At 48.2% G+C, this 23,561-nt stretch overlaps 1 protein-coding gene across 1 annotated transcript in view; it reads right to left on the bottom strand.

Moving 5' to 3' along the window:
- The window catches only part of SNTB1 (syntrophin beta 1), a 160,412-nt gene that overhangs the window by 9,813 nt on the left and 127,038 nt on the right, over positions 1 to 23,561 (bottom strand). The window contains exon 3 of the mRNA XM_015412026.1: positions 10,110 to 10,268. Within this exon, the coding sequence (XP_015267512.1) occupies positions 10,110 to 10,268 (159 nt within the window). The remainder of the gene's footprint in view (positions 1 to 10,109; positions 10,269 to 23,561) is intronic.

Here is a 23,561-nt window from a genome sequence, read left to right on the forward strand (position 1 = left end):
CTCTAAACCATGACTCGGCTATGGTTTTAACGGCAGAACTTTGTCGAATTTAGGACGCTTTCCTTAAAGGGCAACCAAGTCTTCCAGACGCTTTAATCCCCACCACAAAGCAATGCAAAAGATCAAATGGAAGGCAGCCGTCAAGCTTCTTGGCTGGGGCTCCTTTTCCTAATTTTTTCCCTGTAAATAATAAGCTGTCGGGAATGGAGGGCTCTACCTTCTCTACAGGGTCCCCCCGTATTTATAAGAGGCATCTGGGATTATGTTTCCGTCATGACTCAAACTTGCCAATTCAATGAAAAGAACGTTGTCTTTTGCATTCAGAGAATGGAGAAACAGCAACAATGAGTGCTTGCACATGGGTTTAACAGCTTTACAGAAAACCACAAGCATCTGTGTAGGGTTGATTCCCCCCCCCCCTTCATTCAGTGAAAACAACACTGTTCGAAGGTCGCTGAGCAACGACTGCAGTACAGAGATCTGTTGGGGTGGAGTGAAAAAGGACAGGCGTGTCCCTCGGGTGATGGTGAAAAGGGCCATCCAGTTTCGGCCGATTTATGGTGACCGGACCTCGTAGGGTTTTCAAGGGAAGAGGCGTTCAGAGGTGGTTTTCCACTGCCTGCCTCTGTATAGTGACTCTGGTATCCCTTGAAGGTCTCCCATCCAAATACTAGCCAGGGCCGACCCTGCTTGACTGCTGAGATCTGACAAGATTGGGCTACCTAGTGCCCCTTTAGACAGACTCAAGCGTGCCTACTATAACCTGTGTATGACAGCAGAGGGCGCAGGAGAGCCACTCATCAGAAACAATCTTCACTTTTGGTCAGGATGCTAAAAATACGCAGATATTTGTGGACTGCATGTTCTTCAGCTCCCCAGAGATCCGAAATATGTTCATGAAACGTGCTTGCCATCTAGCACCCTAGCCTTTCTAGTACATTGCGAACATTTCTGGCCCCAAAAAATGCAAAGAACTTTTATGTTGTTCAGTCGCACAGTCGAGTCCGACTCTTTGCGACCCCATGGACCAGATCACGCCAGGCCCTCCTGTCTTCCGCCGTCCTCTGAAGTTTGCTCAGCTTCATGTTCGTTGCATCTATGACACTGTCTAACCATCTCATCCTTTGCTGTCCCTGTCTTCTTTGACCTTCAATCTTTCCCAGCATCAGGGTCCTCTCCAGTGAGTGCTCCCTTCTCATTGGGTGGCCAAAGTATTTGAGCTTCAGTTTCATTATCTGGCCTTCCAGGGAACAGGAAGAGTCGATTTCTTTTAGGATTAACTGATTTGAACTTTAGACAAAAACAAAAAAAACCCAAGATTTTATATCCCCCCCCCCGATTAAAAAAACCTTTTCATTCAATCAGACGGGTGAATTATTATGATTTAAAATGGCTGGCTTTGGCCTGCACTAAAACTGACGGAATTGCAGTTTAGTGACACAGCTGGAAAGAGCTAAACCCATCCAGACATGCCAACCTCACCCAAGTGACCACACAATTCCACGGCACATGCAGAAGTGAAACCAAACCAAACCCTTGACATCCTTACCCAACGGTGTTCACGTAACCCTACTGCATTATCAAGACACCATCTAGGATGCAGATAAACAGCATTTCGTTCAAGAGGAGAGAGGAAAGGGAGGTCAGAACCAATGCTCCCTCTAAGCTGTGGAGTCTTGTGTGCAAAAATTCTACTTTGTGAGCTACTGGCATTAAAGTTGTGAGGAAGTGATTTGTCGTTGTTGTTCAGTCACACAGTCGAGTCTGACTCTTCGCGACCCCATGGACCACATCACGCCAGGCCCTTCTGTCCTCCGTCGTCCTCCGGAGTTTGCTCAACTTCATGTTCGCTGCATTGATACCACTGTCTAACCATCTTGTCTGGCAGCCAGAAGTTCTAGCTCTTTTAGTGTTATGCACCACTAGTTGGCAAGCTAGACTTGTTTTTAAAGGCAAGAGGCGTTTCAGAGGTGGTTTGCCATTGCCTGCCTCTGCCTCATAACCAATGCTCCCGCTAAGCTGTGGGGTCTTGTGAGCAAAAATTCTACTTTGTGAGCTACTGGCATTAAAGTTGTGAGCGAGCGATTTGGCTGCTCCATAAATTAGTCGTCTCTGGAGCCCTCCTTCCTGAGCTAAGACAAAAAATGTGTGAGCCGGAGGCTGAAAAACTGTGAGCTACCTCACACTAACTCAGCTTAGAGGGAACACTGCTCATAACCAATGCTCCCTCTAAGCTGTGGAGTCTTGTGAGCACAAATTCTACTTTGTGAGCTACTGGCATTAAAGTTGTGAGCGAGCGATTTGGCTGCTCCATAAATTAGTCGTCTCTGGAGCCCTCCTTCCTGAGCGAAGACAAAGATGTGTGGTCCGAAGGCTAAAAAACTGTTGAGCTAGCTCACACTAACTCAGCTTAGAGGGAACCCTGCCTTACAGGTTCAGGCACTTGTTCCTTCTAGCTCAAGTACTGCCTCTTCTGACGGGCAGGAGCTTTCCAGGGCTCAAGCAGAGAAAGGTCTGTCCCATCACCTGCTGCCTGAGATCTTAGCAGGAGATGCCATGGATTAAGGCTGGGGCCTCCTGCGTGCAAAGCAGATGCTCCCGAGGAATTCTGGGTAGACGGGAGGGTTCCCTCTCAAAAGCCAACACAGACTCTATGGGAAGGCCTTCTGAACCCTGCGGAGAAACTGGGAGCTCCATCCTGGGAAGTTCCAATACGCAACTACTAAATGGTCCTGTTGCTGTCGGATTCTGCCACGATTTCTCTCTGCAGGAAAAATCCCTTAAAGGAGGCGTTGGTGCACACGGAAGAGATGAGCACATTGTCCAGAGTGTGCGCACGCTCTCCCTATCTTGCTCAGCTCTCTCTCTGATGCAAACAGGTAAGTGTCTGTGGCTTGACAGCCACAGTTTCGGGAGCTTGTTATTCCCAGCTCGTTGTCCTCGGATAACCCTCCTGGCCTGCCTACCCAAACTGGCGCGAGGCACCGGGGAGCTCCCGCCACACACCCTTGCAAAAACCGGCTCTGAGGCCATTAACAGCTTCCAGACTTTTCTCCCCTGCTCCCTTCACACTCAAGAACCCTTGTGCTACTTCGTCACAGCCCAGGAATCCTCTGTGTGTGTGTGTGTGTGGTGGAAGGTTACTCAACGCTACCGCTCAGTCCCCACATCTCCCCATCCGTCCCCCTCCTGCTATGCGAGAAATGCTTTGCCGAGTGACAGCCCGGCAGTTATCGCCCTGTGCCCGGCTGGCTTTCGTCAGTAACATGAGCAAGGGTCCTCAGACACCTGGTGTGTGTGGGGGGGGGGTGAAAGCCTGGCAAGTCCTCGAAACCTCATATGACCGGTCTGTGTTGTATTTGTCATTCAACAGGCAACAGGGTGCGCCTATCTTAAATTGTGCTGCAATGCGGCTTGTCCAGAGCTTTGGTGAGGGACTTGGCCCTATGCAAATAGTAAGATATCACAGATTTCTGTAGATCTTGATCTAAGCGTTGGTGTAGTACAGGGGTGGCCAAACTCTGGCTTGGGAGCCGCGCATGGCTCTTTCACACCTATTGTGCGGCTCCCGGCAGGGCGGCCGGGGAAGCTAAATGTCATTCGCAAACAAGTATCATTGGACAAATACATATCATGATCAGTACCTGCTTTTACCGCTTGTGTTATTATTTTTGGCAGTCTCGTTTAATGTTAATAAAAGCAAATTTGCATATTTACCAGTAAAACGTGTAATATCTGTTCGGGTCTTGCGGCTCTCAAACATCTGGCATTTATTCTATGTGGCTCTTACATCAAGCAAGTTTGGCCACCCCATAAAAAAGAGGACTTTGATGTGGTACCTGATCACAACAGCTAGAATAACATATGCTCAATGTTGGAAGCAAGAAAAGACTCCTGAGATTTGGGAATGGATTAAAAAGTTACTTTTTATGGTTGAAATGGATAAATTGACTAGAAAACTTAATAATCAAGAAGCAGAAGAATTCTTTGAAGATTGGAAGGACTTTAAGAAATATTTGGGAAAGTATTGGGACGTGAGGAACACTTTATATGGTTTTGACAATTATTAAGAATGTAAAAATTCCAAAATGGTTGATACATAGAAATAACAGTTTATGTGAATGTTACCGAGTAAGATTAAGTTTAGAAGTGGGATAAGAAAAAGAAATTTAGAAAATCTAGAATAAGGAAGGGAGGTGGGAGCACTGCGGGAAGCCAATAGTAAAGTGGGGGGAGGGAGCAGGGAAAAGGGTATAAAAGTATTAAGTAAGTTATAATGTTGGAATGATGTGATATCCTGATAATAAAAAAATGGGGGGGGGAAGCAAGTTTGCCCACCCCTGGCATAGTGCAAAAGTGCAGCATTGGGTCAGATCTGGTGAACACAAGAACCGCTTTCGTGTTTTACGCAGCATTGCAGGGGCGCCTTCGGGTGTTTACTGTGAAAAACACAAAGGAGGTGACACGCACCTCCAGATAAATGGGGCAGGCACCCACACAGCACGACATCGCAATTGGCTGGAGGTCAGAGATGAATTCTGATGTGTGTTTGGAGCCAGCGGTTTGCATGTTAACTCAGGTGATTGGGCACGCTCGTGGAGAATAGGGCCATCCAAGGCTTGTAGCCACCACGGCTAAATGGAGCCTCCATTTTCGAAGACGGTGTGTGCCTCTGAATACTGGCTTGTCGTGGGAGAACAGAAAGGTGGAGTTTGGCCCCTGTGCCCTTGCTTGTAGGCCCTCCAGGGGTATCTGGTTGGCTGGATTAGATAGACTACTGGTGCAGTCCACACCCACCGACCCTCAATGTACCCATAGTACCGCATATAGTGAAGTGGTTCTCACTGGGTAGTGTTAGAGAAGTCATTTTTAATTAAGTTAAGCCACTGTGGTACATGCCCTGGTAACATCTAGATTAGACTGCTGCAATGTGCTCTAAAGCCCCAATCTTGTCCGATCTCAGAAGTTAAGCAGGGGGCAGGCAATGGCAAACCACTTCTGTACGGCTCTTGCCTTGAAAACCCTACGGGGTCGCCATACGTCAGCTGTGACTTGATGGCACTTTCCACCACCACCAATCCGTTTTATGTAGGGCCACCCTTGAAGACTGTTCAAAAGCTGCAGCTGGTACAGAAAGCTGCGGCCAGAGTATTGACTGGAGTAGGTCACAGGGATCATGTCACTCCAGTTTTCTTGCTCCATCTACACTGGCTTCCAATTTGCTCCCAGGCTCAATTCGAGGTGCTGGTATTGATCTCTCGATGACAGACACATCCAGAGACACTGGAAATTTTATACCAGATTGTTATATCGTTGAAGATTTTGCTGCGTGAGTGCAGTTGCCATGAGGAAGGATCCATGGCCTGCTTTATAAACTTTCAGCAACCACACGACAGATGAGAAAGCAACTTCTGGTCTGGATTTATATATTAACTTCTGAATGTGTGTCTGGTTGAAAAACTATGTATTATTGACCACTAAGGAAGGCCCGAGAGGCCGATACACGTACGGTCTTGTTGGTCATTTGAGATATTCAAAAACTGTGTATGTGAAATCACTACAGCTTAGGTAAAGCTCATGTTGATATTCTATGCAGTCTGATAGTCATGCAGACCTTTTGCTTTTAATCTTTGCCATTTTATATACCGTATATAGGGTTGCCAAGTTGAAAAATCGCCGCGACGGGGGACTCCCGTCCAGCGACTAGTGCGCGCGCCAGAAGTGACGTTAGGACGCCGGGCACGCTGGGGGCGGGGCCACGACCATCCGAGGGAAAACCATAGAGTTTTCCCTCGGATGACCGTGGCCCCGCCCCCAGCGTGCCCGGCATGGTCGCGTCACTTCCGGGTGATGTGCACGTCGGGGTGGGGTTCCCCCCGGGGCCTGATCTGCCGGCGGCGGGGAATGGGCCTCTGGGGCGGGGGGACTTGGGAAGCCTAACAGTATAATAAATATTTTGTTCATATTTTATTTGAGGTAGCTTGACCCATGCAACATTATTGATCTCTAAAGCCCAGAATCTTCTAGGTGAAGCCTTCTTTGTTACATTTGGCCTACCCCCAATAACCACTATTGGCCCTCTTTCCCGATTCTGGTATTGGTATTGCTTTTTGTGTTTCAATTTTATCATTTGAATAGTTTTTAATTGTTCAAATGCTTTAAAGTTCCAATGTGCGCCGCCTTAGGAATCCCTGGTTAGGTGGAAAGGTGGCATTAAAATCTTTTAAATAAATTTAAACAGATAAGTTATTTTCTCATCCTTCCCCTGCTCAAGCCAGTGTATGTGATTAGCAACTCCCCCCCCCCCTTACAACAGCTCTGTGAGGTCGTTCAGGCCGAGAGAGTGACCAGCTAAAGGCCTCCCAGCAAACTGCACAGCTGTGTGGGAAACTGAAGGAGGGGACGGCGTCCTGCCTTCTGAACCACCACGGCTCAGAATTTCATATGTCTCTTCAGTATTAGAGATGTAAAATTTCCGGAAATTTTGAAGCGGAAATTTTCGGAAAAATTGAAAAAAATTGCTACATTAGCACTTCTTTTGTCTTTTCTAGATTGAAAGTCATTCTGTTACTTTAGGAACATAAAATATGACTACGGACATTTTTACTTGGCATGAAATTATCACAACTAGCATATTAAAAATATAGTGTATCCAAACAGTTATTACAAACAGAATACCCGCCCACATGCAAAAACAAAACTGAAACCTTTTTCTTTTCTCGTGACAATAGCACCTCCTAAAGGAAGAAATGCATCTTGTTCTTGCATTGGAGAGTTCAGTTTGTAACCTAGGACTTGCTTGTCCTCAGTGCACAGAAATTAGATCAATCTGATACCATATATATTAGAAATGATTTGGAAAATATTTGAACATCTTGTCTTAAAATATTTTATTCATCATGTTAAAATAAAACGTTCCATAATCAATTTTTTTCCTTTTTTCAATTTTTCCAGTTTTTCGGAAAAAAACAAAAAACGGCTTCAGGAAAAAAACGGGGAAAAAACATTTCCCCCCTGAATTTTTCCGTTTTTTTCCCGGGCCTTCACATCTCTATTCAGTATTCCAAGAAGATGAGCTAAAAGTCAAGTTACCTCAGGGGAGGTACTGCGGAAGATCCTGTCAGCCGTGTGGACAGCGGCAACTGCATAACATCTTGCGGAGTTTGTTCTCTTCTTTGCTCAAAGGTACTTGAGGCCTAGGGCGTGCCCGGAGGCACAAGGCCTCGGGCGCAAGCTAAAGAGTCAAGGGTCTCTTGCCTTGTGGCTCTTAGCCTGGGGGGAGGGTCATACCCTGGAGCTGGAAGGTGGAAGATAAGACCTGCCTGGCATTGAGCTATACTTCTGTTTGCCTCTGTTGTGTTTCCTTCCTTCAGTGTTAGCTGCTTTGGGTCCCCAGTGGAGAGAGGACTAAGAAGCGAGCCAATTATTTTTGAAGGGCACTCAACAAATCAGCTCTTTGTGGCGCTGGGTAAACTCCCTTTCCTGTCCCATCCCGCTCTGACTCTGTTCTTCTGTTTCTCCCTCTGACAGTCTTCCAGTGTTCCCTCCCCCTCCCCCAGGAGAAATCGCTTCCTGATGACAGACAAGCGTCTCTGGGTGAAGCGGAACCTTTCAGATAAAACGAGAACCATACAGGAGGATCCAGTATTAGGAATGCTTTTGAAGGTCAGGGTAACACTCAGGGTCACGGCACTCTTGGAAAGTAAAGGCTGTGCTGAGGCCCAGCCAACGAATGAGGTCCTCAAACAGGCTGTAAAATGGCAAGTGAGGACAGCCACATCTTTTAATGCATCCCTGTGTTAAAATTAGCATTGCCAGCCTTCAGGTGAGGCTTGAAAGTCCACTATTACATCACTGTTGGCTCCTGGTTCAGGGGTCATTTCGTAGAAAAAGAGCTAGGGGAACTCATTAGCATAACTCATTAGCATATGCCACACCCCCTGACATCACCGGAAATGTGTCATAAGGCCACACACCCCACCCCCAACGGTCCCGGCTGCCGGCCTTGCAGCTCCACTGCCGAGCCCCATGAGGGGCCCAGCGGTGGACCTGCAAGGCCGGCGGGAGTGCAAGGAAGCCCCGCAAAGGCCCTCCCTGGCCCCAGGCAGGCAGGGGTGGGGAGAGGCAGGGAGGAAGAAACTTACCCTCCCTCTTCTGCCTCCTCCTGGCTGAATGAGGGCCGGAAGCAGGGGGCGGGGCTTCGTCATGTGCCCCGCCCCCCGTACCTCACCCGGGGGAACTGCGTTCCCCCGCGTTCCCCCCCGAAATGACCTCTGTCCTGGTTGCATCGAATTTTTCTGACTAAGTGAGAAAGGTACTCAATTGAACCATTACTATAGGAAAATGCACCTGACCATGGCAGCAAACTATCGAGAATGTGGCCTCTGATAAATATCCGTGCCGTTGGTCACAGACAATCATCGTCAACGTTTATAAGCAAAGACTGTTGGATTGTAATGTCAGGAGCCATTCTGTGATATCATTTGATTGACCACTGAGGAAGGCCAGTGGGCCGAAACGCACATGGGTCAGGGTTGATAATGGTCATTTTTGGTTGTCACTGTACAATTTGATTCTTAATTGAGACTATCAACAGGGCCAATATCTGTTTTTTTATTCATTTTGCAACAAACATATATATTTTTGTATGTCTCTTAATATTTAATGTTTTTAACTTGACTAACATAATTATTGGAGCTGCGGTGGCTCAAGTGGTTAAGACACTGAACTGCAGGCTGTGGAAGGTCAGTAGTTCAGCAGTTTGAGACCCATGTGTGCCGCATGACGGAGTGAGCTCCCGTCTCCAGTTCCAGCTCCTGCCAACCTAGCAGTTCGAAAGCAAGAAATTGCAAGTAGGTAAATAGGTACCACTTCGGTGGGAAGGTAACAGCGTTCCGTGTGCCTTGGTGTTTAGTCATGCTGGCCACATGACCACGGAAACGTCTTCGGACAGCGCTGGCTCTTCGGCTTTGAAACGGAGATGAGCACCGCAACCCTAGAGTCGGACTCGACTGGCTTTCAAGCAAGGGAACCTTTACCTTTACTATTTTACCGTTACCATTTTCTCCAGGGGAATTGATCTCTGTAGTCTGGATATTGGTCCTTAAGTCCACCTGGAGTCTGGCAACCTTACAGGGGAACGAAGAGGCCAGGCGCCACTTCACGGGAAACACGGGGGAGGATCACATTTTGGAATACTCGTCAGCAATTAAAATAAAAAAAAATAGAGCGAGCAAGCAGAGAAGGTAAGACCCCTTTCTCACTGCCATGCTGTTTTTTTTTTATTTGCATGGAGTTTTTAACTGTCAGGAACATTCAAAGCCAGGATCCACCACAAGCAGCCTGAAGTGGGCCAGCCCAGTCTACCTTTGTAAAATTACTTTGTCTTATTCTACCTGAATGTGTGAACCAGGCAGGCCCCAGCCCCCCCCCCGTCCTCTGCCCACCACTGGGTCCCCTTGTTTGCACCTCTCTTCCCGCCACCCACCTGTATGTCCTTCCTTTACCTACTCACAAAGCCCTCCCTCCACCTGTGCTTACAGCTGCTGCTCACACGGCCATTCCTCACTGGCACCAGGCGGCGCGTGGCTGGGAGCACCATTCCTCTGACTCCTAAAAGCACCAGTATCCTGCACCATCAGCTGCCTAGGGAGGTGGTGAGCTCCCCTTCGCTGGCGGTCTTTAAGCACTTGTCAGGGATGTTCTAGGCTGACCCTGCATGGAGCAGCAGGTTGGACTAGATGGCCTGCACGGCCCCTTCCAACTCTGTGATTCTAGGATCTGCACATCCTTCCCCAGCAATGCTGGGCAGTGCATATGGCAGGGAACACGGGTGGTGGAGCACTCGTAAGCAGATGGGGGAAGGGAAGACCAATGGGTGGCATGCGTGCACTGCCACCACCCCAGGGGGTGGTGGCACTGCAGGCAGTGGAGCGGTGAAGGTGGGCCCCGTCAGAAGCCCTGGGCCCCCACAGCTACCCCACCTCAGCATATCCTGATGGCCGGCCCTTAAACAGTCGCGGCCACGAGCTGTTATATACAGATGCAATCTCTGGGCTCCGTTGCCCTCAGCAGCCGAGGAAGTGTCCACTAAGGACGTGGAAAGGTACCTGGTGGCCAGCAGAGGATAGGAATGCAGAGGGCTGAACCAGGCCTCCTTGATCCGGGGCATGTTCTCATACATCAAAAGGTCCTTCTCAGTCAGGACAACCAGGACAGGCTTCCAGTGCTTCTCGTTCTCCCCCAGCACCTGGAAAAGAACAGACTCCCTGTGAAATAGCAGCAAAGGAAGGTACCAGGAGATGGCGGCCACCAGCTAGAAGTAATAAGAACAACAATCGTATGGCAGGGGGTGTAGGATAGCCAGGAGAGCCGAAGATTGGCTTGGAGCCTGAAACTCTAGCTCTTTTGGTGGCAAGCTAGGTATATTGAGCTGCGGTGGCTCAAGTGGTTAAGGCGCTGAACTGCAGGCTGTGGAAGGTCAGTAGTTCAGCAGTTCGAGCCCCGAGTGTGCCGCAAGACAGAGTGAGCTCCCGTCTCCAGTTCCAGCTCCTGCCAACCTAGCAGTTCGAAAGCAAGAAATTGCAAGTAGGTAAATAGGTACCGCTTCGGTGGAAAGGTAACAGCGTTCCGTGAGCCTTGGTGTTTAGTCATGCCGGCCACATGACCATGGAAACGTCTTCGGACAGCACCGGCTCTTCGGCTTTGAAACGGAGATGAGCACCGCAACCCTAGAGTCGGATTCGACTGGCTTTTGAGCAAGGGAACCTTTACCTTTAGGTTTATTTTTGGGGCTGAGAGAACTGTGACTGACCCAAGGTCACCCAGCTGGCTTCAAGTGGAGGAGTGGGGAATCGAACCCGGTTCTCCAGATTAGAGTCCGCCGCTCTTAACCGCTACACAAAACTGGCTCTCTCACCTAGAAGCACATCTATGGGTTCTGGTAAAGGAAGGCCAGTTTTACTCTGCTGTCCTTTCCAGGTTTCACCGAGCGGTTTAAAAGAGATTAAAAAAAAAAAAAAACAACCCCAAACCTGTGATGTTCTCAGATAATTGAATTAGAGCACCTGTTCTATTTTGGAAAGCCATTCTGTATTTTCATTAACGCAAAAAAGACCATTTCAATTACAATCCTTGTTTGGTAAACAAATTGTCTATTATCAGCGGCTGGATTTTTCAGTGGGCAGCCGCTCTGCAGAATCTGAACAAAGTGCTTTTTGGTTCTATAGCAGTAGTTGGAGATTTCTAATACACTGTACCCCAAGACCACCTACAAATTGGTAGTTTAGAGCAGTGGTTAGCAGTGTTCCCTCTAAGCTGAGTTGGTGTGAGCTAGCTCATAGTTTTTTAGCCTCCGGCTCACAGATTTTTGCCTTAGCTCAGGAAGGATGGCCTCAAAGCAAACTGATTTGTGCAGTCGCCAAATGGCTGGCTCACAACTTTAATGCCTGTAGCTCACAAAGTAGGATTTTTGCTCACAAGACTCCACAGCTTAGAGGGAACATTGGTGGTTAGCATGCTGGACTAAAATATGGGAGATCTGAGTTCCAATCCCCCACTGTGTTGAGAAACTCACTTTAGGCCAGCCACCTCCAGGCCCATCCCACAGAGTTTTCGTAAGAATAAAATGAAGAGGGGAGGGAGACCACACATGAAGCTGCCTTATCCTGAATCAGACCCTCGGTCCATCAAAGTCAGTATTGTCTGCTCAGACCGGCAGTGGCTCTCCGGTGTAGTGGTTAAATGCGCGGACTCTAACCTGGGAGAACCGGGTTTGATTCCCCACTCCTCCGCTTGCACCTGCTGGTGTGACCTTGGGTCAGTCAAGAGTTCTTTCAGAGCTGTTCTCTCAAGAGCAGTCCTCAAAAGAGCTCTCTCAGCCCTACCTACCTCACCAGGGTGTCTGTTGTGGGGAGGGAAAGGAAAAGCAGTTTGTAAGCCGCTCTGAGACTCCGAGTGAAGGGCGGGGTATCAATCCAATCTATTCTTCTTCTTCTCTTCAGAGTCTCAGGCTGAGGTCTTTCACATCACCTCCTACCTGATCCTTTTAACTGGAGATGCTGGGAATTGAACCTGGGACCTTCTGCATGCCAAGCAGATGCTCTGTCAGTGAGCCACAGCCCCCCCCCAATCATTTATGCCACCCAGAGCTCCGTAGAGGAATGGCAAAATATATATCCTATATATGTGATAGAAATGTTTTAAAACTTCTTATTAAAGAGATTTGGCCTGTATTTTCTAATGTTTAAAAGGAACGAGTTTGTGTATATGTAAAGTGTTGTTAAGTTGCAGCCGAGCTGGAAGGTTTTCAAGGCAAGAGACGTTCAGAGGTGGTTTGCCATTGCCTGCCTCTGCGTAGTGACCCCGGTATTCCTTGGAGGTCTCCCATCCAAGGCCAGTTAGTTTCTGAGACCTGGCAAGATCGGGCTAGCCTGGGCCATCCAGGTCAGGGCTGGGTTTCTGACAAAGGGACAATATATTCTGGCACTATTTCAATGTCTTTTCCTTGCCTTTTGAATACATACACTTTTAAAAAAAATCTTGATTCGTGTACAGAAAAAGGATGCTTTATTGCGTAAAAAAGGTTTCCCTTGCTCAAAAGCCGGTCAAATCTGACTATAAGGGGTGGTGCTCATCTCCGTTTCCAAGCCAAAGAGCCAGCACTGTCCAAAGACTTCTCTGTGGTCATGTGGCCGGCATGACTAAACGCCGAGGTGCACAGAATGCTGTCACCTTCCCACCGAAGCGGTACCTATTTATCTACTTGCAATTTCTTGCTTTTGAACTGCTAGGTTGGCAGGAGCTGGGGCCAGAGACGGGAGCTCACTCCGTCATGCGGCACACTCGGGTCTCGACCTGCCGAGCTACAGACCTTCCGGTCTGCAACTTAGCGTCATAACCCCTGAGCCACCGTGGCCCCTTTTTTGAGTACTGAATGCAAAACAAGTTCCTCTCTATTGGCTCAAGCAGCTCCAGTTCCAGAATGACGCCACACCAAATCTACAGTGTCAATTTCTTTTTAAAAAAGTTGTGTTGATCATCAATGGTGCTCAGTGAAAATCAAGGTAATTTCCAGGGCGGCAGTTGATTAGCGCAGACAGCCGCAGGCACAGGAGGCTGCCGCTTGCTTCCCACGCAGCAGGAAATTGGGTTGTATTATACCTTTGACCCTAATTGCCAGAAAGGAGGCAATACTTGCGAGGATTATTTAAAGAGGAAAACAAAAAAGAAACAAGCGGCAACATTTTCATTTCTAATCTCCTCCTGATCCCAACGCGGACTACAATGCAGGCTTGTGAGTCTATCCGATCTGAACGTTCGCCAAGGCACACGAAAATTCCACAAAGGGCGCCGTATGAACCGAACAAACGCAGGAGATGCGAGAGAGGGAAGTGAGACTGCAGTTTCTAGGCTAGAAGCCTGAACTGCTGGGGAACGGGGCACAAAGAACGGGAGGTGAAGCTTCAATGCACGGCGTTAAAGACTTTGGGCCCAGCTGCTGGAGAGAGGACCAGAGAACCACAGCAGGTTACCTTAACACCAACAATGACGATGCCATGGAGGAGCCAGGAAAGGCCCCTCTCGGGACACACTTGTGGCTGGACGGTCTAGGAAAGGCTCATAAGGCCAAGTGGAAGGGGAAAGATGAGAGAGACAGGAGTGGAGGCCTTGAGGTGAGGGAAGGTCTCAAACTTGCAAGCATTGGGGCAAGAAGATAGCATAACCACAATGCTATAGCAGGACAGCTGATTGGGTACATAAGAACATAAGAGAAGCCAATGTTGGATCAGGCCAATGGCCCATCCAGTCCGAAACTCTGTCACACAGTGACCAAAAATACCAGGTGCCATTCGGAGGTCCACCAGTGGGGCCAGGACACTATAAGCCCTTCCCCTGTCCCCCCCCCCCCAAAGGACCAAGAATACAGTGCATCACTTGCCCCACACCGAGAGTTTCTATCTATACCTTGTGGCTAATAGCCACTGATGGACCTCTGCTCCATAAAGTAAAGTAAAGGTAAAGGTTCCCTTGCTCAAAAGCCAGTCAAATCCGACTCTAGGGTTGCGGTGCTCATCTCCGTTTCAAAGCCGAAGAGCCAGTGCTGTCCGAAGACATTTCCGTGGTCATGTGGCCGGCATGACTAAACACCAAGATGCAGGGAACGCTGTTACCTTCCCACTGAACTGGTACCTATTTATCTACTTGCAATTTCTTGCTTTCGAACTGCTAGGTTGGCAGGAGCTGGAACTAGAGACGGGAGCTCACTCCGTCATGCGGCACACTCGGGTCTCGAACTGCTGAACTACCGACCTTCCACAGCCTGCAGTTCAGCGTCTTAACCACTTGAGCCACCTCTGCTCCATATGTTTATCTAATTCCCTCTTGAAGCTGTCCATGCTTGCAGCAGCCGCCGCCACCTTCTGTGGCAGTGAATTCCATGTGTCAATCACTCTTTGGGTATATCAGTGGTTTTCAAGCTTTCTGTCTTCAAGAAGAAGAAGAGATTGGATTTATACCCCGCCCTTCTCTTGGAGTCTCAGAGCGGCTTACAAACTCCTTTCCTTTCCCCTCCCCACAACAGACACCCTGTGAGGTGGGTGGGGCTGAGAGAGCTCTGACACAAACTGCTCTTTTTCAAGGACAGCTGTGCCAGAGCTTGTGACTGACCCAAGGTCACATCAGCAGGTGCAAGTGGAGGAGTGGGGAATCAAACCCGGTTCTCCCAGATTAGAGTCCGCACACTTAATCACTACACCAAACTGGCTCTCAGGGACTCCTTCCTACGCTGACCTGTCTACCAAGGGAGCCCATGTGTGCCTGTAGCAGGGGATTAACCTAATGGGGGTGGGAAGAGTTCTGCAAACATTTTCATCAGTATCAACAGGCACTCTTGTATGATCATCCTGTGATCCTTGACTGGCTAGGGTCACACATGTGAAGAGGATGCTTTAGCTGTGCTCTAGCTTGGCTTCACTCAAATCTCAGGGTGTCAGCACATAGCCAAATATGAATGGCTAATATAGTAGCACAGCATCATAACAGTATGTGATCTCTGGTTGGCTGGAGTCGCTCTTGGGAGGAGAAATAAGCCTGAACTATCTAGCATGAGTTGGGGCAAGAAGGCATTTAAGTCAGTGGAACATGGCTCTGACCTCACTTACATGGTTAGAATAGAAACGAGAAATCACAGACGGGGTTCTTAAAGGCTGAAGATTCTCATTCATTAATGTTTGGGGAAGGCGGGAAACATGACAATATCGCCCTCCCCTCCCCAAGCACTATTTGCATGCTGAAAATCAAAGCAGGGAAACATCTGAGAGTCCCAGTGTATTGCAATGCCATGTTATAGGCACAGATATTTTCCCAAAGAGTAAATAAATACAAGGCATTTACTGAGTTTATGTGGGACACTGGCCAGGCTGGTTGGGCTTGAACCAAAACCTACTTAACAGAAACAGCAGAAGAGGTGATCAAATTGTGTCTGGAGTAAAAAGGTAAAGGTTTCCCTAGTCCGACTCTAGGGTTGCGGTGCTCATCTCCATTTCCAAGCTGAAGAGCCAGCGCTGTCCGAAGATGTTTCCGTGGTCATGTGGCCGGCATGACTAAACACCAAGGCGCACTGAACGCTGTTACCTTCCCACCGAAGTGGTACCTATTTATCTACTTGCAATTTCTTGCTTTCGAACGGCTAGGTTGGCAGGAGCTGGAACTAGAGACGGGAGCTCACTCAGTCATGCGGCACACGCGGGTCTTGAACTGCTGAACTACTTCCACAGCCTGCAGTTCAGCATCTTAACCACTTGAGCCAAATTGCAGGTGGGAATTCACCTGGTGGAATGCACCCTCATGGATATAGGCAAAGCCAGTCCCTTCCTATCCCAAGAGAAAACAAGGTATTGGGGAGCGTTCTAGCTAATCTTATTTTTTTATAACATTTTTAGTCTATCTTTCCACCCAGTTAGGCCCCTCAAGGCAGTGAACCGTTAAAAAGACATGACAGCATAAACGGGCAAGAACGCCAGTCAGGGAATGCCAAACAAAACAAAAGACGTTTTCACCCACTGGCAGAAGACCATGGTTGAGGGGAGACAGACTAGTGTCCCTGGGGAGGGAATTCCGTAGCTTTAGTGGCATCACCGAGAATGTCCTTTTTGAGGAGGAGGCGGTGATTGGATTCATACCCTGCCCTTCACTACCCGAAGGAGTCTCAGAGTGGTTTACCATCCCTTTCCCTTCCCCTCCCCACAACAGACACCCTGTGAGGTAGGTGGGGCTGAGAGAGCTCTTCTGAGAACTGCCCTTGAGAGAACAAGCCCAGCTACGGACTTACTTGTCTTGTTAGCGAGAATTAGGTCTGCAACATGCATGTCACTCTCCTGCAACTGCGGGTGAGATGTCTTTCATGAAAGTATGTCTGTCGTTTCTGATCTCCTCCTTGCCCTGATAAGCTTGTAAGTAATCCCAGTTTGATTAAAGCAGTTTTTTAAAAAAACAGTGGACTTTTCTTTAATCGTCCAGATTCTTTAAAGACCTTGCAAAACAAACACCAGGAAGTTGGTGAGCAGATACTTCGGTTTATAAAACTCTTCACCTGCTTTGACCCCTGCACGCTTGTCAAGTGTCCCAGCCAGACACCGGCACACCAAGTGGCACGGCAGCAGCTTCCCTGTGGCGTGAGGCCACGTCCCTGCGGAACGTGTGCAAACATTCCAACTACGTAGGTTGGGTCGGGGCAGTGCTTCGGTGGCCTGCATACTTTCTCGCCCCACCTTACCACTGAGTTATGCTACACAGCTGAAGACTGCAAGGGGGAAATGCGCTTCGGAGCGTAGCCGTGTTGGTCTGCAGGAGCACAGCTAGATTCGGGTTTGGTAGCACCCTACAGACCAACAAGACTTTAGAGGGATATACTTCTGAGAGTCAAAGCTCATCAGGGGGGGAAATGTTATTAAAAGAGATAAAAGTGCTCAGTTTTAAGTACTTGTGCATGTCGCGGAATTCCGTTTTCCTTGGCGCAGCAGTTACGTTACCCGGAGAACTCGTTTTAAAATGGTGTTCACTATAGCCCTGGGTGATGCACCCAGCTCATTTCACGGTCATAATAAATGTGTTCAGGAGCCAAATAGGGAGGGGGGAGGGTTGCCTCCCTGCAATACCCCCCCCCCCGGCTTTTTAAAAAAACCCTCTCAGATCCACAATCCCTCTGTGCCTTGGCTTATAAGAAACGACAAGATCACAACCCAAAAAGCGACAGCTACACTCCTGGCGGATTAATCAATTATCTGAGACAAACAGGCGTCTTCAATCACAGGCAAGGTAAAGTCATATACTCTGAACGTTTGGCAGCAGTCTGCTTAATGTGGGAGAAGCAGAAAAGCCGTTCTCCAACCCGACAGTTGGCGGTGGTGGAAAAATATCATCAAGCTGCTGCCGACTTATGGCAAAACCCCATAGGATTTTCCAGGCAAGAAGCAAACAGGTGGTTTGCCATGGTCTGCCTCTGTGTACTGACCCTGGACTTCCTTGGAGGTCTCCCATCCACGTACAGACCAGGCCTGACTCTGTTTAGCTTTCGAGAACTAGTGAGATCGGGCTAACAGGTCAGGGCAACACGACCAGTTACATGGAGTTTTTAATTGGATATTAGTTCCCCCAACAGGATGCATGCGATGCAGTATGGAATCGTAGAATCATAGAGTTGGGAGGGGCCATACAGGCCATCTAGTCCAACCCCGTGCCCAATGCAGGACCAGCCCGAAGCATCTCTGACAAATATTCGTCTCAGCCTCTCACAAATATTCGTCCAGCCTCTTCTGTTACTTCCAAACTACCCAGTGATGGAAGACTGCTTGGCACTATCAGTATTGTAACCCGTTTCACCCACCAACCCTGGCTGAAAGAAGCAATTATAGGACCTGGGCTGGTTAAGGGGGGGGGGTTGGATAGAAAAAAGAAAGCCACCCATGGCTTCTGCTGCTCCTTAACCAAGGGGAGAATTTCCAGGAGGCAAAATAAAGTAATGACTACTGGGGAATTACAATTTTAAGGTTGACGTTAAGGAAATTTAAATCATTCAAGAGTGTCTATTCCTTGGCTCCATTGTCAAGCAAAAGGGAGAGTGCAACCAAGAAATCCGAAGGAGACTGAGGCCCAATCTGCATCTAGCATTTGCTCCGCTGTCTTACCAAACCCACAGGACTATGATCTATATATCTCTGACAAAGGGAGTTTTGACTCTTGAAAATTTACACTCTGAACCTCTTGATCTCTGAGGTAGTACTGTCCTTGGATCAAGGTCTTCTACGGCAGACCCACATGGCTGCCCTCCCGAAACAATCTATATACCAAAACCCTGTAAGCAAACTACATGCAATCTGCAATGGAAACCAGAAGGCTGTATCTTGGTTTTGTGGTTAGGCTGGCAAGAGAAATCCCCATGGTTGTATCTGAAGGAGTGAGCAGTAGGGTTGCCAAGTGGAACTTACCTTGGCGGCGGGGGACTCCTGGGTGGATCCCGGAGTGCGTGCGCGCGCACACACACACGTCACCAGGAAGTGACGTTATGACGCCGGGCACGCTGGGGGCGGGGCCACGTCCATACAAGGGAAAACTCTATGGTCACTTCCGGGTTACGCGCACGTCGGGGAGGAGTTCCCCCCGGGGCCCGATCCGGCGGCGCCGGGGAACGGGCCTCTGGGGTGGGGGTTTCCCCGCCCCCCGGGGGGACTTGGGATGCCTAGTGAGCAGTGACTCATGAAAGCTCCTCCCCTGCCACAAATTTTGTTGGTCTTTAAGGTGCTCCTGGACTCTTGCTCTTTTCTGCTGCTACAGACAGACTAACACAGCTACTCATTTTGATCACTCCTCTAGTTGTTTTCCGTATCTGTTCCAGTTCTTCTAAGAAGGTGCCCTTATAAGCATGTTGGTTATCTTTTATCCTGGAGGCAGGAAACCTCTTTAGCAAGTTTCAAAACTGCAAATAACATTATCACCTATGATGAGTAAAGACAGATTCCAAGCAACCAGGCAAAGAAGTTTCCAGAATTAATTATTTTTGTCCATTTCAGATATGGGCAGAAAGATTAGTAAAAATAGATGATGATGATGATGATGATGATGATGATGATGATGATGATGATGATGATGATGATGATGATGATGATAGAAGAAGAAGAGCTCAAAGCACTTTGGATCGTAGCACACCACAGCCAAACCGGCTCTTCCATTTCAGCCCTACCGATTAAAATTTATCACCAAAGTTTTACTCAGTCTACCAACAGATACATTTTTAGACTGCCAGGACAGCCTTTCCCCCTTCCCTTGTGCTGAGATCTCCAAGTTAGAGCTTCCTTCAGTGCCATCTCGCTGGTCGCAAGTCACACAAGGTAACAGGTGCACAACAATTATCAAGTGGCATTTGGTTCCCATTCTAAATACTTTGGGAGTTTGTTCATTCCTCTGGATGTGATCCCAAACCACACCCAAGGACTCCTGGTTATTTTAGGTAATATTCAGGCAGCTGTGAAAAGTGCTTTTCATAGAACCATACAGTTGGAAGGGGACCTCCAGGGTCATCTAGTCCAACCCCCGGCACAATGCAGGAAATTCACAAATACCTCCCCCTCACACGCAGCCACAGTGACCCCTGTTCCACGCCCAGAAGATGACAAAAAACCTCCAGGATATCCAGCCAAACCGGCCTGGGAAAAAATTGCTTCCTGGCCCCAAAGTGGTGATCAGCATTTCCCAGGGCCACGAGAACTAAGCACTGGACTATTTTGAATTATGTAAGGAGTAGTTCATGGTGGATGCTCCTTTAGGCTAATGGGAAATGGTTGTAGGTAACCACATGTTTTGTTTTGTTTTTTAAATGGTGGGAGGTGGAGAGAAAATGTGGAAAACATCTTCCTGATAAGTATCACCAGTTTTGATTTCAGTTTCTGGAAAACTTACACGAAACTGATTTTTCTTTTCTGGGAGTAGGTGGAATATGGATTGCAGACTGAAACTCTGCTTCGGGAACTATTTAAGACAGTGCCCTTAAATTTATCTCCACTGACATCAATAGAACTGAACTGACTTAAAACCCAAGGACGCGGTTTTATCTAATCATGGGAATTTCTCTTGCCAGCCTAAGCTAACTTCCAGAAACAAGGCTTTTAAGATATATCACATGCCTCTTATCCGAGTATTTACAGAATCTTTCAAATAAGTTGGTTTCTGGCCTCATCTATAATCTATAGGGCTGGTCTTACTGTGAAGCAGCCATTCCAAACAGAAGATTCTAGAAAAAAAGCTGTGTGTGACATTTTCTTATCTCTGATCTCTTCTTGAGCTCTTTTCAAACTTCCTACGTGGGAAGAAGTTCATTCACAGGAATGTACATAGAGAGCCCCAATGCTCCCTCTAAGCTGTGGAATCTTGTGAGCAAAAATTCTACTTTGGGAGCTACTGGCATTAAAGTTTTGAGCGAGCCATTTGGCTACTGCATAAATTAGTTTGCTCTGGAGCCATCCTTCTTGAGCTAAGACATAAATGCGTGAGCTGAAGGCTAAAGAACTGTGAGCTAGTTCACACTAACTCAGCTTAGAGGGAACACTGGAGCCTACACAATCACAAATTCATGTGAATACAGTTTATCCTGAAAGATCAGGAGTTCCAGAAAAATAATCAAGGAAAGAGCCCTAAGTACATAGGATCTATAACAGGATCTACAATACATTCCAATGAATGTATTGCCACTGTGATCTACTCCACATATGCATACACACAGTTCTCCCTACTTATAATGCCTAGCATCAAGGCTATTTTTGGGCAGGAACGCACAGGAACGGAGTTCCGGCTGGCTCCCGAGTTGGCCACGCCCAGCAGGAACTCATTAGCATAATAGGCCACACCCAACAGCAGAAATTCATTAGGATTGGCTACATTAGGGGTGTGTGGCCTAACATACAAAGGAGTTCCTGCTACAAAAAAGCCCTGGGTTTTGACAACAAACAAGGTAAACAGAATAAGTAGCGAAAGGTGGGTGTGTCTGGATGACCACACTTCTGGTAACATGTGGGGTGTGGCCTAATATGCTAATGAGCTGTGCTGTCAGGGGTGTGGCCTATTATGCTAATGAGTTTCTGCTGTTGGTTGTGGCCTATTATGCTAATGAGTTCCGTTCTCTCAGAGCTGTTATGGAAAAAGGAGTTCTGCTTTGCTTATCCATTCCAAAAACATATCTGAGCCAACGTAACACTTTGGGTGCCATCTCCCCTTTTATGCTCAACTGCTCAGGGATGCCACCACATTTCTTCACCTGCCCTCCCCCTACTCAAGGCAGTTTGCTATAGTGGTTAGGAGCGCGGGAGAACCCGGTTTGATTTCTCCACTCCCCCACATGCAACAGCTGGGTGACCTTGGGTCAGTCACAGTTCTCTCAGAGCTGTTATGGAAAAAGGAGTTCTCTCAGAGCTCTCTCAGCCCCACCTCCCTCACACGGTGTCTGCTCTGGGGAGAAGAAGGGAAAGGAGATTGTAAGCCGCTCTGAGGGTCCTTCGGATACTGACGGGTGGGATATAAATACTATCTCTTCTCTTCTTCTCTCTCTTCATGTGGCAGGGAAAGAATTCTGCCACTTGAAAGGTCCTCGCTTCCAACCTCAGCAGACTCTCCACTTTAAAAAGAGCTATCCTCGCAGGGCAGACCTTGAGAAGCTTTCTTTGGAGGACCCTCCTTCTGCACCCTTCCCTCCTTGCTCCCAGATTCTTACATGCACCCCAGGGCCTCTGGCTCACTTTCTGGTTTTCGGCAGACCTATGAAAACAGCTCCGGAAGCTTAGCCAGTGAGCTTTCTATTGCATTCATTACTCGCTTTGGGCTTTTTCTTTTGGTTCCTGTTTCAAAAAAGCAACATTCTTTGGGTCTTGTTGGACGCTCGGAGGGGCAAACGCACAGTGGCCTGGAACAATCTTTGGCACACTTGTGCTTTTCGTAACCTTCACACATCCGTCATCTTGATGCCTTCAGAAGTTTCCAGCTCCGGCTGCTCGCTCCATCCTTGTGTGGTTAAGCATGCCGTGTTTGTTTTCTCTTCTAATCCTTAAATTGAGGTAAAGGGCAGAGGGGAACATTGTGTGTCCTGGGATTCTGGCCCATGGCTTGCTGTGCGGCGGTTAACCAGTTTGTGGCTGGCAAGAAGTCTGCATAGTCTGCAGAGGCCAGATCCTGTTGCTTCTACACAAGCAATGCTCCTCCTTTTCTCCATTGTGATATTTAAGACTCCGCTGTTCTTCCCAGTGGGGGAGCCGAACTGGCTTACAACCTTGCTCTCCCCCTGCTCCATTGAGCCTCAGCACAGCAATCCTCAAAAGTTGGGTGGAAGAAGAAGAGAGGAGGAGAAGAGACTGGATTTATACCCCGCCCTTCACTCCGAATCTCAGAGCCAGGGCTATTTTTGGGCAGGAACGCACAGGAACGGAGTTTCGGCTAGCTCCCAAGTTGGCCACGCCCAGCAGGAACTCATTAGCATAATAGGCCACACCCAACAGCAGAAACTCATTAGGATTGGCTACATTAGGGGTGTGTGGCCTAACATGCAAAGGAGTTCCTGCTACAAAAAAAGCCCTGGGTTTTGACAACAAACAAGGTAAACAGAATAAGAAGCAAAAGGTGGGTGTGGCTGGATGACCACACTTCTGGTAACACGGGGTGTGGCCTAATATGCTAATGAGCTGTGCTGTCATGGGTGTGGCCTATTATGCTAATGAGTTCCTGCTGGGCCTTTTCTACAAAAAAAGCCCTGCTCAGAGTGGCTTACAAACTCCTTCCCCTTCCCCTCCCCATAACAGACACCCTGTGAGGTAGGTGGAGCTGAGAGAACTCTTTGTCCTTGGTTAGACTAAAAGTGAGCGGCTTGGCCATGTTCCTAGGAACATGCATGGAACTGCCTTATACACACATAGAGTGTGTTCCTAGGAATACACATAGAGCCAGTTTGGTGTAGTGGTTAAGTGCGTGGATTCTAATCTGGGAGAACCGGGTTTGATTCCCCACTCCTCCACTTGCACCTGCTGGATGACCTTGGGCAAGCCATAGTTCTGGCACAGCTGTTCTTGAAAAAGAGCAGTTTCCATCAGAGCTCGCTCAGCCCCACCTACCTCACATGCAGTGTTCCCTCTAAGCTGAGTTAGTGTGAGCTAGCTCACAGTTTTCTAGTCTCCGGCTCACACTTTTTTGTCTTAGCTCAGGAAGGATGGCTCCAGAGCAAACTAATTTATGCAGTAGCCCAACGCTCGCTTTAATGCCAGCAGCTCACAAAGTAGAATATTTGCTCACAACACTTCACAGTTTAGAGGGAGCATTGCTCACAGGGTGTCTGTTGTGGGGAGGGGAAGGGAAAGGAGTTTGTAAGCCGCACTGAGACTCCTTTGGGTAGTGAAGGGTGGGGTATAAATCCAATCTCCTCCTCCTCTCCTTCTTCTGTGGGATCAGATTGCTGGTCTATTGAGGTAAGTATTGTCTACTCTGACTGGCAGTGGCTTTTCCAGGACCTCAGGCAGAAGTCTTCCACATCA

Source organism: Gekko japonicus, unplaced genomic scaffold (genome assembly GCF_001447785.1).
Source record: "Gekko japonicus isolate JY-2015 unplaced genomic scaffold, Gekko_japonicus_V1.1 scaffold906, whole genome shotgun sequence".
Taxonomy (NCBI): Eukaryota; Metazoa; Chordata; class Lepidosauria; order Squamata; family Gekkonidae; genus Gekko; species Gekko japonicus.